The 15,036-nt window shown below is 43.2% G+C and overlaps 1 protein-coding gene and 1 long non-coding RNA gene across 2 annotated transcripts in view; both read left to right on the top strand.

Annotated features, from left to right (window-relative positions):
* The first annotated feature begins 3,624 nt into the window (after positions 1–3,624).
* Positions 3,625–4,157, top strand: LOC121850431. The gene is made up of 3 exons (XR_006085595.1): positions 3,625–3,640; positions 3,776–3,811; positions 4,128–4,157. It is a non-coding gene; the product is annotated as an uncharacterized LOC121850431 (long non-coding RNA).
* A 768-nt stretch (positions 4,158–4,925) lies between these two features.
* Positions 4,926–15,036, top strand: part of LOC103188142 (centrosome-associated protein CEP250-like) — a 66,205-nt gene continuing 56,094 nt past the window's right edge. The window contains exons 1-7 of the mRNA XM_042342259.1: positions 4,926–4,951; positions 6,503–6,535; positions 7,325–7,351; positions 7,543–7,578; positions 7,919–7,954; positions 8,131–8,157; positions 8,391–8,426. Coding sequence (XP_042198193.1) covers positions 7,339–7,351; positions 7,543–7,578; positions 7,919–7,954; positions 8,131–8,157; positions 8,391–8,426 — 148 coding nt within the window. The 5' untranslated portion in view covers positions 4,926–4,951; positions 6,503–6,535; positions 7,325–7,338. The remainder of the gene's footprint in view (positions 4,952–6,502; positions 6,536–7,324; positions 7,352–7,542; positions 7,579–7,918; positions 7,955–8,130; positions 8,158–8,390; positions 8,427–15,036) is intronic.

Raw genomic sequence — 15,036 nt, forward strand, 5'->3', positions numbered from 1 at the left:
TGGATCTTGAAGTGGCAAGGGAGGGGTCGAGGCAGAGGGACTGCAGTATGGTGTTCCAGAATGTGGGGCAGAGTGGGGTGAACAAGGTGGGGGACGTGAAGTTGGCTGGAGGCTGCTGAGTATTGGGAGCGAGCAGTATGGTAGGGGGTTAGGAGGTCACAGAGGCAGGGTGGAAGCAAGACCATGGGGGGCTTTGAAGGTGAGGACCAGAATCTTGAACGGTATCCTCTGTGTGATGGGAAGCCAGTGGAGTTGGACAAGGATGGGGATGATAGGGTCCCGGATCCTCGTGCGGGAGAAGACATGGGCTGCAGATTTCTAGGAGATCTCTGTCTTATAGAGGGAGGAGTTGAAGAGTCCTACAAGCAATGAGTTTGTACAGTTGAGCCTCGATGTAATGAAAATATGTATGAGAGTTTTGGTGGCCTGTGGTGTGAGACAGTGGTGACCTTGTGGGGCTGGGGGAAAGTAGAGCATGTCATGGTGCAGATGTAGGGTAGAAAGGATAGTTGAGGGACAAACAAGGCCCCAAGGTTCCAGATTGGCTCAGTGAGGTGGAGTGAGCCCCATGGATGGTGATGCTGTCAGCGCCTGAGGTGAGGAGGCGCTGGCGGGAGCCAATCAGGAGAGCCTCGGTCTTGTTGACATTCAACTGCAGAAAGTTAGCTCTCATCGAGGACTTGATGTCCAACAGACATTCTGTCAGCACAGCAGTGGTCCTGGAGTCAGGGTGGAGGCAGAGAGGTAGAGTTGGGTGTCATCCGGATATGTGTGGAAGTTGAACCCATGTCTGTGGATGATGTCACCAAGCGGGAGTATATAGTTACCGAGAGGAGGGGACCAAGGACAGAGCCCAGAGGAACGCTGCACGCTACAGTGCGGGGGCAAGAGGGGAAGCCATTTGTGGAGATGAAGTGGAGGCGGTGTGTGAGGTATGATCTGAACAAGTCAAGGGTTTTTTAATGATAAGACTGATGACAGTATTTTGTGAATGGGTTGGGAACACTACCAGAAGACAAGGAGACAGGGAGAGGTTTATTATGAGTAGAGGGGCAAGGAGGTGAAGCTGGGAGGTAAGGAGAGAGGTCGGGAAGGGGTTGAGGGAGCAGGTGTTTGGTTTCATGCGGGTTGTGATGCTGATGATGGAGGAGGTGGAGACAGGTTCAAATATCGATTCCCTTGAGGAGGGAGCGATGAGTAGGGGCCGGGGTGGGGGGAGGAGATGGGGAGGGGGTAGCCGCTGCAGTGGCAGAGGCAGCTGAGCGGATTCCCTTAACTTTAGATTTGAGGAAATCCAGCATCGCCTCGCAGTTGGCATTTGAGTTGAGGATGGGCGAGTTGTAAGAGGGTGGGCGGAGGAGCCCGTTCACAATGGAGAAGAGCAGCCTGGGGTTCCTCAGCCTCGAAAATTGTCTTGGAGTAGAACGATAACACAATCTGAATCCACCTGTCGATTGATTGAAACAAATTTGCTTAATGAAGTGTTATTTTTCAGAAAGAGACACTTGTGAAGAAGAGATAAAAGCAGCAAGTGAGAATATATAATTCATTTAAAGATTTGGGAGGAGGGATTTTAGTTGTTTTGGGGCTGACAATGTGAAAATTGGCAAAAATAGGTGAGGCGTATGAAGAGCAATTTAAGACAGATATCAAGAGGCATTTCATTACACAATGGTGATCAAAGTTGAGCAATCGTTGTATGCTGTGGAATAATCAATTGGAATGTGTGAACAACAACAACAGAACAATTTCGTTTGTATAGCGACTTTCACATGGAAGGATGTCTCAAGGCACTGGACAGTCAGTGTTTTGGAGCTGCGGAGGGTGGAGGGCAGTGGGGAAAGCAGATTGATCAAAAGCACGGTCTAAGTGGAGGGTATGGAGATTGGTCTTGAATGATGCAAGGGAAGGGGCGAGGTGGAGGGACCGCAGGATGGAGGCATTTGCATAGTTAAACCTCGATGTTATGAATGCATGTATGAGAATTTGGGCAGCCTGCAGTGTGAGACAGTGGTGAAGCCGAGCAATTTGGCGGAAGTGGGGAGGCACTCATGGGAGCCAATCATGAGGTCCTTGGTCTTGTTGATGTTCAATTGAAGAAAGTTAGCTCTCATCCACACATTGTGTCAGGACAGCAATGGTCCTGGGATCAAGCGTGGAGGCAGAGAGGTACAGTTGGTTGTAATCCACATAAAAGTGGAAGTTGACCCCATCTCTTCATGTGATGTCACCAAGAGGGAACATATAGATGTTGAAGAGGAGGGGACAGAGCTCTGAGGAATGCCACACAAGATGGTGCTTGGCTAGAGGAGAACCCGTTTATGGAGATGAAATGGAGGCGGTGTGAGAGGTTCACTCTGAACCATTCAAGGACAGAACCGTGAAAATTAAGATGAGAGAAGAGGCAGTGGATGAGGATGGAGTGCTCAGTGATGTTGAAGGCAGCAGAGAGGACAAGGAGGTAGAGGGAGCCCTGGTCACAGATGGACAGAATGTCATATATCACTTTAACTGGGGCTTTTTCTGGGTTGTGGGCGGCATGGAAACTGATTGGAGGGGTTTGTGATGGTAGTGGCGGGAGAGGAAGGAGCGAAGCTGGAAAGCAATGACTCGTTCAAGGACCTTGGAGAGGAAACGGAGTTTGCAGATGGGGTGGCAGTTTAAGAGCAGTTTTGGGCCCAGGGAACGTTTTTTAAGAATAGGAGTGATGAGGACCGTTTTTAATTTGATGGGAATGGTAGCAGTGGACGAGGAGAGGTTTATGATGTCAGTGAGATGAGGGGCAAAGAGGTGGAGCTGGGAGATAAGTCGATGGGCAGGGATGGATTTGAGGGAACAGGTGCTCGGTTTCATGTGGTTTATAGCTGTGATGGGTGAGGAGGGGGAGACAGTTACAAAGGTTTGGCAGGAGGGATGGGTAGGCCCTGGGTTGAGAGGGGGAGATGTCTAGGGGCAGTAGATGGAAGGGCAGAGGCAGCTGAACGGATCTTCTCGACTTTGGATTGACCTGCATCGTCTCGCAGTTGGCATTGGAGGTGGGAATGGGCGAGGCATGAGAGGGTGGATGGATGAGCCGATTGGTGATGGAGAAGACAAGCCTGGGGTTTTCCTTGGCTGATGATTTAGCAGAGGCGAGGGCAGAGTCGTAAGATTTGATGAGGTCCAGTCAGATCTGCCGATGGGACGATAAGTTTGATTTAAGCCAAATGTATTCAACAGCACACACCTGTGTTTTAAGGGAACGGAGGTGGCTGATGTACCATGGTGACTTTCATGAGTAGGAATTGGTTTGGGAAGTGAGGGCAGCAAGGGAATCAAGATTGGAGGATAAGTTTGATTTAAGCCAAATGTATACCAGGTCGAGCGGGTGACCGTGGATGTGGGTGTGGAGTGCATGTGGAGGAAGAGGTTGAGGGAGGAGATAAGGGAGGAGACGGCATTCTTCAAAGTGAAGGGCATTCTTTATTTTGCTTCTAACATTGTCTCCAGACGAATCTTTTGTTTCTTGTGAAATGTTGAAATGTGCCTCTGATTCCCAAATGGACCATCTATGGCTTGAAATGAAAATGTTTAACCCGTTCATTGTTTTGGTTTCCAGAAGTAACCAAATGTCAGACAGATCTAAAAGAAGCAGAAAAAGGTTTGAAGTTTGGGGATGTCAATGATGCTCTGTTTGTTGGTCATTTGTTTCTGTTTCTATTTAATATCAAACAATTAGTATTTTAAAACTGGTTTCAGAGAAAAGTTGTTGAATAAATTTCGATTTTGTTTCCAGAACTAAAAAAATGTCGAGAAGAGCTGAGAAAATACAGTGAGTAGAATTATTTCATTTTTGGAGCTTGTTTAAGGGCTAAATATCTATGAAATAATTGTAAATATTGTTGGCCAGGAGACCTGGAGATAATCCTTTCCCACTGTGACAAATGCCAGGCCAAATATCCTCAATACATTCCTCAATGGCCTTATGGATGTAGGATGTTAATGGGCCGTCAATGCCTTTTATTGCCCATTATTTGCGATTCAGAATAATTCCATGTGAAATGCTTTGAGAGGATTTGACTTTAGCACAAAATGAAGTGCAAGGATTGATGTAGTAAGAATTAATGAATTCCATGTTCGACTTGTAGAGGATAATGATGATAAAGCTTTAGGTAAGGGCGACATTTTATTAAGTTCACTCTTTGCAATTAAATATTTACTCAGAAAGAAAGTTATTCTCTTATTCCCTTTCCATACTGAAAACTAAAATTTCTAAATCTTAAAATGTCTTTATAATTAACCTTTTAAAGTAGGAATACCCAGCACATGCCCAGATGGCAAATCAGGCAGATGATTGTGTTTTCTGTTTCCTCTGAGGTATTATTATTGTAAATGTAACCTGAAACATCCTGAGCTGCACTGCACCATTCGCACAACCTCCCGAACTTTCTAGACTGTTTTGAAGAGAAGCATTTCACCAATAATTCTTTAAACCTGATCATATTTACAGAAGCAGAACGGGACAACAAGAAAACAGGTAGATTGTGAGAAGGTGGATGTTGTTACATTACGATTGATTTCGAATTTCACTGATATTTTTCTTTTTGCTCAGGTTACAGTTTAAAGGAAATAATAATAAGAATAATAATCCTTGCATTTGATATAGCGCTTTTCATGTCGGGAGGACGTCCCAAAGCGCTTCACAGAACACACTGTAAAGTGAATTGACTGTATATTTGTGGGCGAACGCGGCAGCCAATTGCGCACAGCAATGTCCCACAAACAGTCGTGGATTGAAAATGACCAATTTATTATTGTTTTTGGTTTTTTGGAGGGAAATAAATTCAATAGTATTGTAAACAATGTACATCTGGCAGGTTTATTGTGTGTCTATTTTATTGTGATATAGTAAGTTCTCCTGATCTTTGTTTTTCAGAACTGGCTGATTGTCAGAAGGAATTGAAAGCTGCGCGTGAGTATAAAGTCTACAACAACAACAACAACAACAAGATTCCATTTATAGAGCGCCTTTCACGTCAGGAGGACGTCCCAAGGCGCTGCACAGTTGGGTCATGACCCGAGCAGGGGGGAAATGGTCAGGGTGAGGGGAGGGAAGGGAGGGAGAGAGGAGGGGGAAATGGTCAGGGTGAGGGGAGGGAAGGGAGGGAGCGAGGAGGAGGAAGAGAGTCGAGAGGGGAGCTGAAGGCACGGTCAAAGAGAAAGGTTTTGAGACCGGCCTTGAAGGAGGAAAGGGAGGAAGCAAGGCGAAGGCACTGGGGGATAGAGTTCCAGAGCCTCGGGGCTGAGAGGCTGAAGGCCCGACCACCGATAGTAGGGCGGTTGGGGCGGGGGACGTGGAGCAGACCGGAGCCAGAGGAACGGAGGGTACGGGCAGGTAGGTAGGGGGATAGTAGGTTGGAGAGGTAGGAGGGAGCAAGGCCGTGAATGGCCTTGTAGGTGAGGATGAGGATCTTGAAATCAATCCTCTGGGGGATGGGGAGCCAGTGGAGGCGAGCGAGGGTGGGAGTGATGTGGTCCCGAAGCCTGGTGCGGGACAGTACACGAGCTGCAGAGTTCTGAATGACCTGCAGCTTGTGGAGGGAGGTGGCGGGAAGGCCGGCGAGGAGAGAGTTCCCATAGTCCAGCCTTGAGGTGACAAAGGCGTGAACCAGGGTTTCAGCAGCGTGAGGGGTGAGGTAGTGCCGTAATCTGGCGATATTCCGGAGGTGATGGAAGGCGGTGCCAGTTGTGGTGCGGATGTGAGGGAGAAAGGACAGCTCAGGGTCGAACAAAACGCCGAGGTTCCTGACTGGCTTTGAGAGGTGGAGAGTGCAGCCTTGGATGCTGATGGTGTCAGCGCCTGAGGTGCGGAGGCGCTGACGTGAGCCAATCAGGAGGGCCTCGGTTTTTGCACGTTGAGCTGAAGAAAGTTGTCTCTCGTCCAGGACTCGATGTCGGACAGGCAGGCTGTCAGGACATCGGTGGTCGTGGAGTTGAGAGTAGAGGAGGAAAGGTAGAGTTGGGTGTCATCCGCATACATGTGGAAGTTAACCCCATGTTTGCGGATGATGTCACCAAGGGGGAGCATATAGAGGGTGAAGAGGAGGGGACCGAGGACAGAGCCCTGAGGGACACCACATGAGACAGTACGGGGGGTGGAGGAGAAGCCATTCGTTGAGACGAAGTGAAGACGGTGAGAAAGGTACGACCTAAACCATTCAAGGACAGTGCCTTGAAAGTTGAGGTGGGAGGACAAGCGGTGGAGTAGGATAGTGTGGTCGACCGTATCGAATGCTGCCGATAATGATAGATACATATCTATACACACGTTGGATGTAATGTATTTGTTGCCCTTATGATCAGAAGTTCCTTGAACAATGTGTTGTATTTCTTTGAACGATCATTGTGTTGGAAAACATATTCTTGAGCTCTACCATGTTATCAAATCCACCAGAATGTACATTTGGTTTTGTAGATGAGGCGCTTTGCAAATCTAATATTCTGATCCTTTTTATTCCATTAGAAGAAAAAGCCTATGATAAACTAACACCAGAAGGTAGATTGGATGCTTTACATAACAACAACAACAACAAGATTGCATTTATAGAGCGCCTTTCACATCGGGAGGACCTCCCAAGGCGCTGGACAGTTGAGTCGGGACCTGAGCATTGGGTGGAAATGGTCAGGGTGAGGGCAGGGAAGGGAGAGAGCGAGGAGGTGGTAGAGAGTCGAGAGGGGAGCTGAAGGCACAGTTGAAAAGAAAGGTCTTCAGACCGGCTTTGATGGAGGAAAGAGAGGAAGCGGCGAAGGCACTGGGGGATAGAGTTCCAGAGCCTCGAGGCTGAGAGGCTGAAAGCCCGGCCATCGATGGTAGGACGGTTGTGGCGGGGGATGTGGAGCAGACCGGAGCCAGAGGAACGGAGGGTACGGGCAGGTAGGTAGGGGGATAGTAGGTCAGAGAGGTAGGGGAGAGCGAGGCCGTGAATGGCCTTGTAGGTGAGGGTGAGGATCTTGAATTCGATCCTCTGGGGGATGGGGAGCAGTGGAGGCGAGCGAGGGCAAGGGTTAGGGCGAGGGTGAGGGTGAGGGTGGGAGTGATGTGGGCGCGGTGTCTGGTGCAGGACAGTATACGAGCTGCAGAGTCCTGAATGACCTGCAGTGTGGAGGGAGGGCCGGGAAGGCCGCGAGGAGAGAGTTCCCATAGTCCAGCCTTGAGGTGATAACGATCAGTGGGCAACTAAAATTTGGTTCTATTACAAGTGAACATAATTGATGTGAGTTGAATTAATTGAACAATCAAACATAAAGTCCTTTCATATACATCTGTACATAATTATTTTTATAGTGAAAAAATTGATCATGTTACAAGACGGTATGTATTGAAAAAAATTCAAGATTTCATGAGGTTTAATCAATTTTCTTTCAGCTTCAATTACTCAGTTTATTGCAATTTAATGTATTTGTGATCAAGTTAATACTGCAATATTTTGGAAGAATAAAGTTACACAGTTTGTAGGATTGCTAGTTTTTCGTTAACACAAAGAATTATCATGTGATTTACAGAACAGAAAGCGTGTGAAATATCACTGGATAAATTAGGTAAGAAAGTGGAGGATATGTGTAAAACTGCTGAGAAAAGAACATGTGCGGTGCACACACTGTTCATAACTGCAGCCAATTCCACAGTTTTGCTGATGTGGGAGGAATTGAGGACACATTGTATTGTGAACCCGCATTTTTGTGACCAAGGCTGGTGAGAAATAATGCAAATATTATTGTTGATTTGAGCAGAAAAGGAGAATAAGAAGCAATTGGAAGGTAAAATCCCATGGCATCAATGTGTATTTTTCTATCAGTTACCTACATTTCAACACATAGTCATCTTATTGTCCTTAACAATCACTGGCATCTCATTTACACTTTGTTTCTTGGTGTTTAGAATTTGAGAAGGTTGATGGGACCCTGAAAAAAAAAGGTGAGGAACAAACATGAAATGATTTTCTGTTAAAATGAAGAAAACAGTTTATTTGCATGTTATATTTAAATTAATTCCAGTTATGATATGAGTGATGTGGGTCACGATTGTTTATTTCAGTCTCTCCGTTCGAGGGTTATAGTTCACTGTGTGTTAATTACTGTGTTGCCCAACAGAGAAGCTACTTACTGAAAGGGAAAAAGGTATTGCCATCGATTTGCTTTATGTAACATGATCCCTGAAACTTGGCTGTTGTTTCCTTTCGTTTCTCGAACAGATGTAAACAAAACAAAACAATCTGTTTTACAGAGACTGATGTAATGTGCAGAATCTTCTTACCTTGAACTAAATTGACCATCGACTGTGCAGCGTTTACCATCCAACTATATTGATATGAAAATAAAATTGTTCCCTCTCATCTGTGTTTGCTTTGCAGAACAAACCTCTTGCCAAGCAAGACTGAAAGCTGCGAGTAAGGAAACAGCCTTTTGTTATCTGCTCCCTCTTGGGGACATCATCCACAGACACGAGGTCAACTTCCACATGTATGCGGATGACACCCAACTGTATCTCTCTGCCTCCCCACTGACTCCAGGAAAACAACAACAACAGCAAAATTACATTTATAGAGCGCCTCTCACATTGGGAGGACGTCCCAAAGCGCTGAACAGTCAGATGTCGGAGCCTGAGCATGGGGAAGTGGGGTGCAGGGGTGAGGGAAGTCAGAGAGGTGGGAGGGTGACCAAAGGCACGATCGAAGAAAAGGGTCTTGACACCGGCCTTGAAGGAGCCAAGGGAGGATGCGAGGTGAAGGTACCGCGGGATGGAGTTCCAGATTGTGGGGACAGAGAGGCTGAAAGTCCAGCCATCAATGGTAGGGCGGGTTGGGCGCGAGACATGGGGCAGGCGGGAGCCCAAAGAACGTAGGGAAAGGGCAGGTTGGTAGGGAGTCAGCAGGTCAGAGAAGTAGGAGGGGGCAAGGCCATGAATGGCCTTAAAGCAGAGGACGAAAATCTTGCACTCGATCCTCTGGGGGATGGGGAGCCATTGGAGTCGGACAACTGCTGTCGACCAGAATGTCTGTCAGACATCAAGGCCTGGAATGAGAGCTAATTGTCTTCATTTGACTTCAACAAAACCGAGGTCCTCCTGATTGTCTCCGTCAGCTCCTCCACACCACAGGCGCTGACACCATCGCTATCCAAGGATGAACATTCCACCTCACTGAGCCAGTCTGAAATCTTGGCCTCTTGTTTGAACTTGAACTATCCTTTCTACCCCACATCCGTGCCATAAGCCGCTATGACTACCCCACTTCTGCAAAATCGCCCGTGTCAGCCACTGTCTAACACCCTAAGCCGCCAAATCCCTCATCCACTCATTCATAACCTCCAGTCTTGACTATGCAAACTCCCTGCTTGTGAGGCTCTCCAGCAACTCTCGGCATAGGCTGCAAATCTTCCAGACCTCTGCAGCCCATTTTATCTCCAACTCTACAACCTCCACCAACCTGCCCCTGTCTCCGCTCAGCTGTCTCCAGCCTACTTCACTTCCCCCATCTCTCCTGCCCAACCATTGGCGGGAGGCCATCAACCCTGCCCCAACATCTGGCACTCCATGCTGCAGTCCCTCATCTTTGCCCCCTTCCTTCAATTACCCTCCTTGCCCCCCTCTCTCCCCTCTAACCTCTCCGATCTCAACCCCCAGTTCGGGTTCAAAGTAATTTTATAATGTTCATCATATTGAGAAATCTAATTCCAACAGAAGAAGGAAAAGAACCAGACCGAGCAGATGAAGCCAAACCAAGAGAGGAAACGAAACCGGTGGATGTAAAGAAGAAAGGTAGTTATTTGCCAGTTTGAAAGTTTTACTATATTGGTCAGTTATTTCCCACCTCCAGGGTACATTTCAGTTCCATTCAACATACATTTATTTGGGTTCCCATTTCTGTGTGTGTTGTGATGCTTTTCTCCTGGGTTTGGCGCTGACTGTGGAAATGCAGAATATTGGACGTTGCAAAACAGCAATGACTGAATGACACAAATGCTTCATAGATTTCTTGTCGATTTTATCAGAAGAGGATGATCTTAAAGCAAAAATCTCTGCCCTCAGTAAGAATACTTTTTTACTTATTTAATTATTGTGATGAGATGTTTGGTTGGTTATAACCTTCTTCTGTGTAGGTTATTCCGTTTTGTTTTTGCTGAGAATTCAGGGTGTTTAACTTACTGGTGAATCTGTATAAGTCGCTGGTTGGAATTATTGAAGAAAATGGGGAATTGCTCAGATTGTTCTGTAGGTTGTAAACTCATGTTGTAATTGTTATCGATTAACATCTATTGCAGAACCTCATCACACATATAATATCCCACCTTTACAGGTTGCTGTGTTGCTAATCAAAGAGCATTCAAAACTAATGTGTTTAACCATTATTATTTTTCTAGAAGCAGAGATTAAAAACATAGAAGAAGGTAACTGCTGAAATGATTTAAAAATGTATATGAAATTCATGACTCATATCTATTACTATGAGCTTCTGCGGCTTTCGCTGTAAAGATACCACTTCTATTGAAATATTTTATATTCTGATGGTTGTGGGGAAAACAAGAAGAGGTTTAAACGCAATATGAGAAACATTGATTACGCCTCAGTTTATATAGTTATTGATGTGTAGATATTTGTTATGTAACCTCAACCTCTTTCATCGTGTGTGTGCATTGGGATTTCAAGTGTTGATGATTCTTGTGAATGTGATGTGTTCCTCTTACTGTGTTGGAAAGGAAACGGCAGCCGTAGGTTGGAGTTTGGTTCTCCCCAAGCAAGAGAATCATTCACTGTTGAAATAAAAATACCTCATAAATGTATTGTTTGCTTTTCAGAAATAGAAGAGTGTAAAAAGCTCACAGTCCTGGCAGGTGAGACTGATGTCCAGAAAGCCTTGTGAAATGGGTCATGTCAACATCCTTGTTGTGAGTCGAGTCTATCCTTTCCCAAGTGCAGCGCCCAGCACATAATACCAAACTGCAAACACTTCTTAACTTCTCACCCTTTCACCTTTCCTCACTGTGTTCTCTTGTATTATTAGTTACATGAGGTCGTCACTTGGTGGTTCTGTTTCTCTCGGCTTCTTTTCTGGCTGCCCGGCTCAAGGGGGCAAAGTCAGCAACAGGCAATGAGTGTATTCTCACGCAGTGCTTAATGGATTCTTTGCTTGGACTTTAGAGCAAGAGGTTGTTGCAGAGGACGAGGAAACAGCAAGTAAGCCCAGATTATTTGTGTTAAATGTTCAGGCGATATTTTGTTTGTTTGTGTCCGAGCTGTTGTATGAATCTAACTTTTACATTGTCCAGTTTATCAAAGGGCGTCCGACCACATCATCTTGAAATGCTCAGAGACGCTTTCTGATGTGTTTGGCACATTACAAACACTGGTTATGTTTTCCTAAGAATAGCTAAGTTTTGTTGCATGTTTTTTTAAATCTGTATCAATGATTGATGAAGATGCTAAAAAAAACTTGAATATACGTATAGTCTGAGGTTTACATATTTGTGTTTTATTGAAGTTTGTATCGTATAAACAAAAATTGATTTAGTAATAATTACAAGAAACTCCCAAAGCCAAAGTATCTACATTTCCCATTGGAGAATTCCCTCAATCGAATCTAATTTTATGGCTTTTCAAAAATAGAATTAAAAACAGAAAGTGCAGAGACAGGTGAGCTTTAAAATTTGATCAATGTCATATTCTTTGGCTTCTGTTGCTTTGACCTGAATATTTTTCTTGTGAGAAGACACGATTACGGTTCTGCTCTGATCAGTTCTTGTTTCACAGCGTCTCTCCTCACATATATCCTGAAATACATCAGTTTGCGAGGAATCAGTTAGATCACACTGGGTTGTTGTGCTCAAATGTGTCATTGTTTGTGTTGGGGTCGGAGTGTCAGTGGCTTCATGTTGTAATGATGGTTGTGAGTTTCTGTCTGAAATACTAATACAGTGGGAGAAGAGTTGTCCCCAATTCATGACACTTGTGTTATGTAAGAAAAAAATCCCTATGTTTTTCAGAACTAGAAAAGTGTAAAACAAAGCTAAAGGAAGCAGGTAGGGAAGAGGTTTCTGAACTCAGAATAAAATTATATTCTTTCTGCTGATTATACAATTGATATTGAGACAGGAAAATATACATAATTGTTCTTTTCAATAGTTCTTTTATGCTTACAGAGGATCTTAAACTGAAGCAAACTGCAGGTAAATGTTCGTGTGCTGTCACATAGCACAGTATGAATGTTACTTCATATGTTAGCAATAGTGAATAAAATTCAGACATATTGTTATTTGAAAAATATTTTTCTTCAAAATATGTTTTGGGGAAGACATCCTGACTTTAAATCTGAAATCTGGGCACAAATGAACAGTCGATAAAGGAATACCCCAAAATACATACAGACCAACAGGGAGACATAGATATATGAAATAACACCCTCACAACCAAAAAGGAAAAAGCATTTACCAGATAAAAAAAACTATTAATGGCTGAAAAAAAATATTTTCGGTTTTAGAATTAGAGGAAGCAAAACAAAGCTTGAAAACTACAGGTGCTGAAAATACTGATGTTTTTTATTTAAAATAAATCATATATTGTGCAGATCATATCACAACACAATCATGCCGTTTTACCATTCAAGACAGCTGAATTTTGTGCTTCTTGCAATTTTAATTTTAAAACTTGTATGTTTATTCCAACACTAAAATACCAAAATAATAGGAACAAGAAATTGTTTAAAATGTTAGATTAGATCTTAAAATGATGATATGTTCATACTACACAATGTATTTGAACAGCACTAATCCGTGTTTTCCCAACAGAGGAATCAATTGAAAAGAATGATAAAGGTAATCACATTGATCTGAGAGAGGAGATTTGTCCAACACTTGATCACTGATATCCATTGCAATCTCTCGGTTCCTCTTTCGGTATCAGACTCCCTTCATTGAAGGCACCAAATGGGTTGTTCGTGGATCATCCTCTCCTTGTGTTTGTCCTCCTTCGGAGAGGCAGTCGATAACACAATCTGAAGCCATCTGTCGATTGATTGAGACAAATTTGCTTAATCAAATGTTCTTTTTCAGAAAGAGACACTTGTGAAGAAGAGATAAAAACAGCAAGTAAGAATATATAATTCATTTAAAGATTTGGAGAAGGATTTTATCTTGTTTGCTGCTGACGATGTGAAAATTGGTGAAAATAGATGAAGCTTATTTATGTCGAGTAATTTGAGTAATTTACTTTAAGAAGGATAACAAGACGTATATCACAATGGATAATCAAAGTAGAGCAAACATCGGGAAATGGTTTGGTTGTTTATTATGGAAGAATAAACAGGAATGTGCGAAGGGCAATCCTCATTCTGTTACTAAAATTGTTTCCCGATCTTCTCGGGTTCTAAATCAGTTGAAAATTGCTGAATCCCAAATTGACCATTAACCGGTTGAAATAAAAATGTTTAACCAATTCACTTTTTGGATTTCAGAACTAACCAAATGTCAGACGGATCTAAAAGCAGCAGAAAAAGGTTGGAAACTTGGCAATGTCCATGTTTTCTTTTCTATTTAATTTCAAGAATGAGTGCCATTGCTATTGGAACAGCAATAATCTCTCCAAAACCAAAACCAATAATAAATTGGTCATTTTCAATCTACGACTGTTTGTGGGACATTGCTGTGCGCTATTGGCTGCCGCGTTCGCCCACAAATATACAGTTAATTTACTTTACAGTGTGTTCTGTGAAGCGCTTTGGGACGTCCTCCCGATGTGAAAAGCACTGTATCAAATGCAAGGATTATTATTAACAGCCACAGTGCACTGTTTCCGATTGATTATTATTATGTTAGTAAAGAGGGAAAGTGATACCGTTTCAATTGATATATCTTCCAGGATACACGTAGAACAGCGCTAAGTTACCAATTGTTAAAACTGGTTCCAATAAAAGTGTTGCATAAATTTCTGTTTTGTTTCAAGAACTAAAAGAGTTGAAAGAAAGAAAGAAAGGCAGTAAGCAAAATTATTGTATTGTTGAAATTTGTAAAATTGGCTGCATATTGATGCAATAATGATAAATCTTTGCTGACCAGGAATCTTGGAGAAAATCCCTTCTCTTTCTGACAAATAAAACAGCAAAAATCCTCCAGTTAAATTACTCAATAGCATTATGGATGTTGGATATTGCTGCGCAGTCTATGCCTTTAAATGGCCGTGAATAATTCCATGTGAGGTGCTTTGAGAGGGTTTCTCTTTCGGTGCTGAATCAAATGCAAGATTTGATGACGTAATAATTAATGGATTCCATGTTTGATTTGTAGACGACAATAATGTGAAAGCTTTAGGTAAGGACAACATTTATATTAATTTAACTCTTTGGAATGCAAGTTTTCATCAGATTGAAAGTTGTTCTTTATTGCCATTTCCACACTGAAAATAACAACCTCTGAATTTTAAAATGCTTATAACTCTGTATATTGAACCCTTTTAAAAGTTTGGAAATCCAACACACGCACAGATGGCAAATCGGCAGATAATTGTGTATTTACTTTCCTCTGAGATACTATTATTGTGAATGTAACCTGAAACATCTCCGTCTGTGCTACACCATTCTCACAACCTCCCGCGCTTTGTAGGTTGTTTTGAAGGGAAGCATTTCATCAGTAATCCTTTAAGCTTAATCAATTTTACAGAAGAGGATCTGGAGAAGAAGAAAGCAGGTAGATTATGAGGAGCTGTTGTTATAATATGATCCAATTGGTATTTTGCTGATGTATTGTTTTACTTGTGGTACAGTTTAATAGATATTAGTGCAATAGCATTGTAAATAAAGCTTTAATTGTGTTTCTCTTATTGTGATATAGTAATTTCTCCTGAATGTTTGTTTTTCAGAACTGGCTGATTGTCAGAAGGAATTGAAAGCTGCGCGTGAGTATAAAGTCTACATATCTATAAACACGTTGGATGTGATGTATTTGTTGCCCTTTTTGTCAGGAAGTTCTTTGAACAATGTGTCGTATTTCTTTGAACGATCGTTGTGTTGG

Source organism: Callorhinchus milii, unplaced genomic scaffold (genome assembly GCF_018977255.1).
Source record: "Callorhinchus milii isolate IMCB2004 unplaced genomic scaffold, IMCB_Cmil_1.0 Scaffold19, whole genome shotgun sequence".
In the NCBI taxonomy this organism is placed as follows: Eukaryota; Metazoa; Chordata; class Chondrichthyes; order Chimaeriformes; family Callorhinchidae; genus Callorhinchus; species Callorhinchus milii.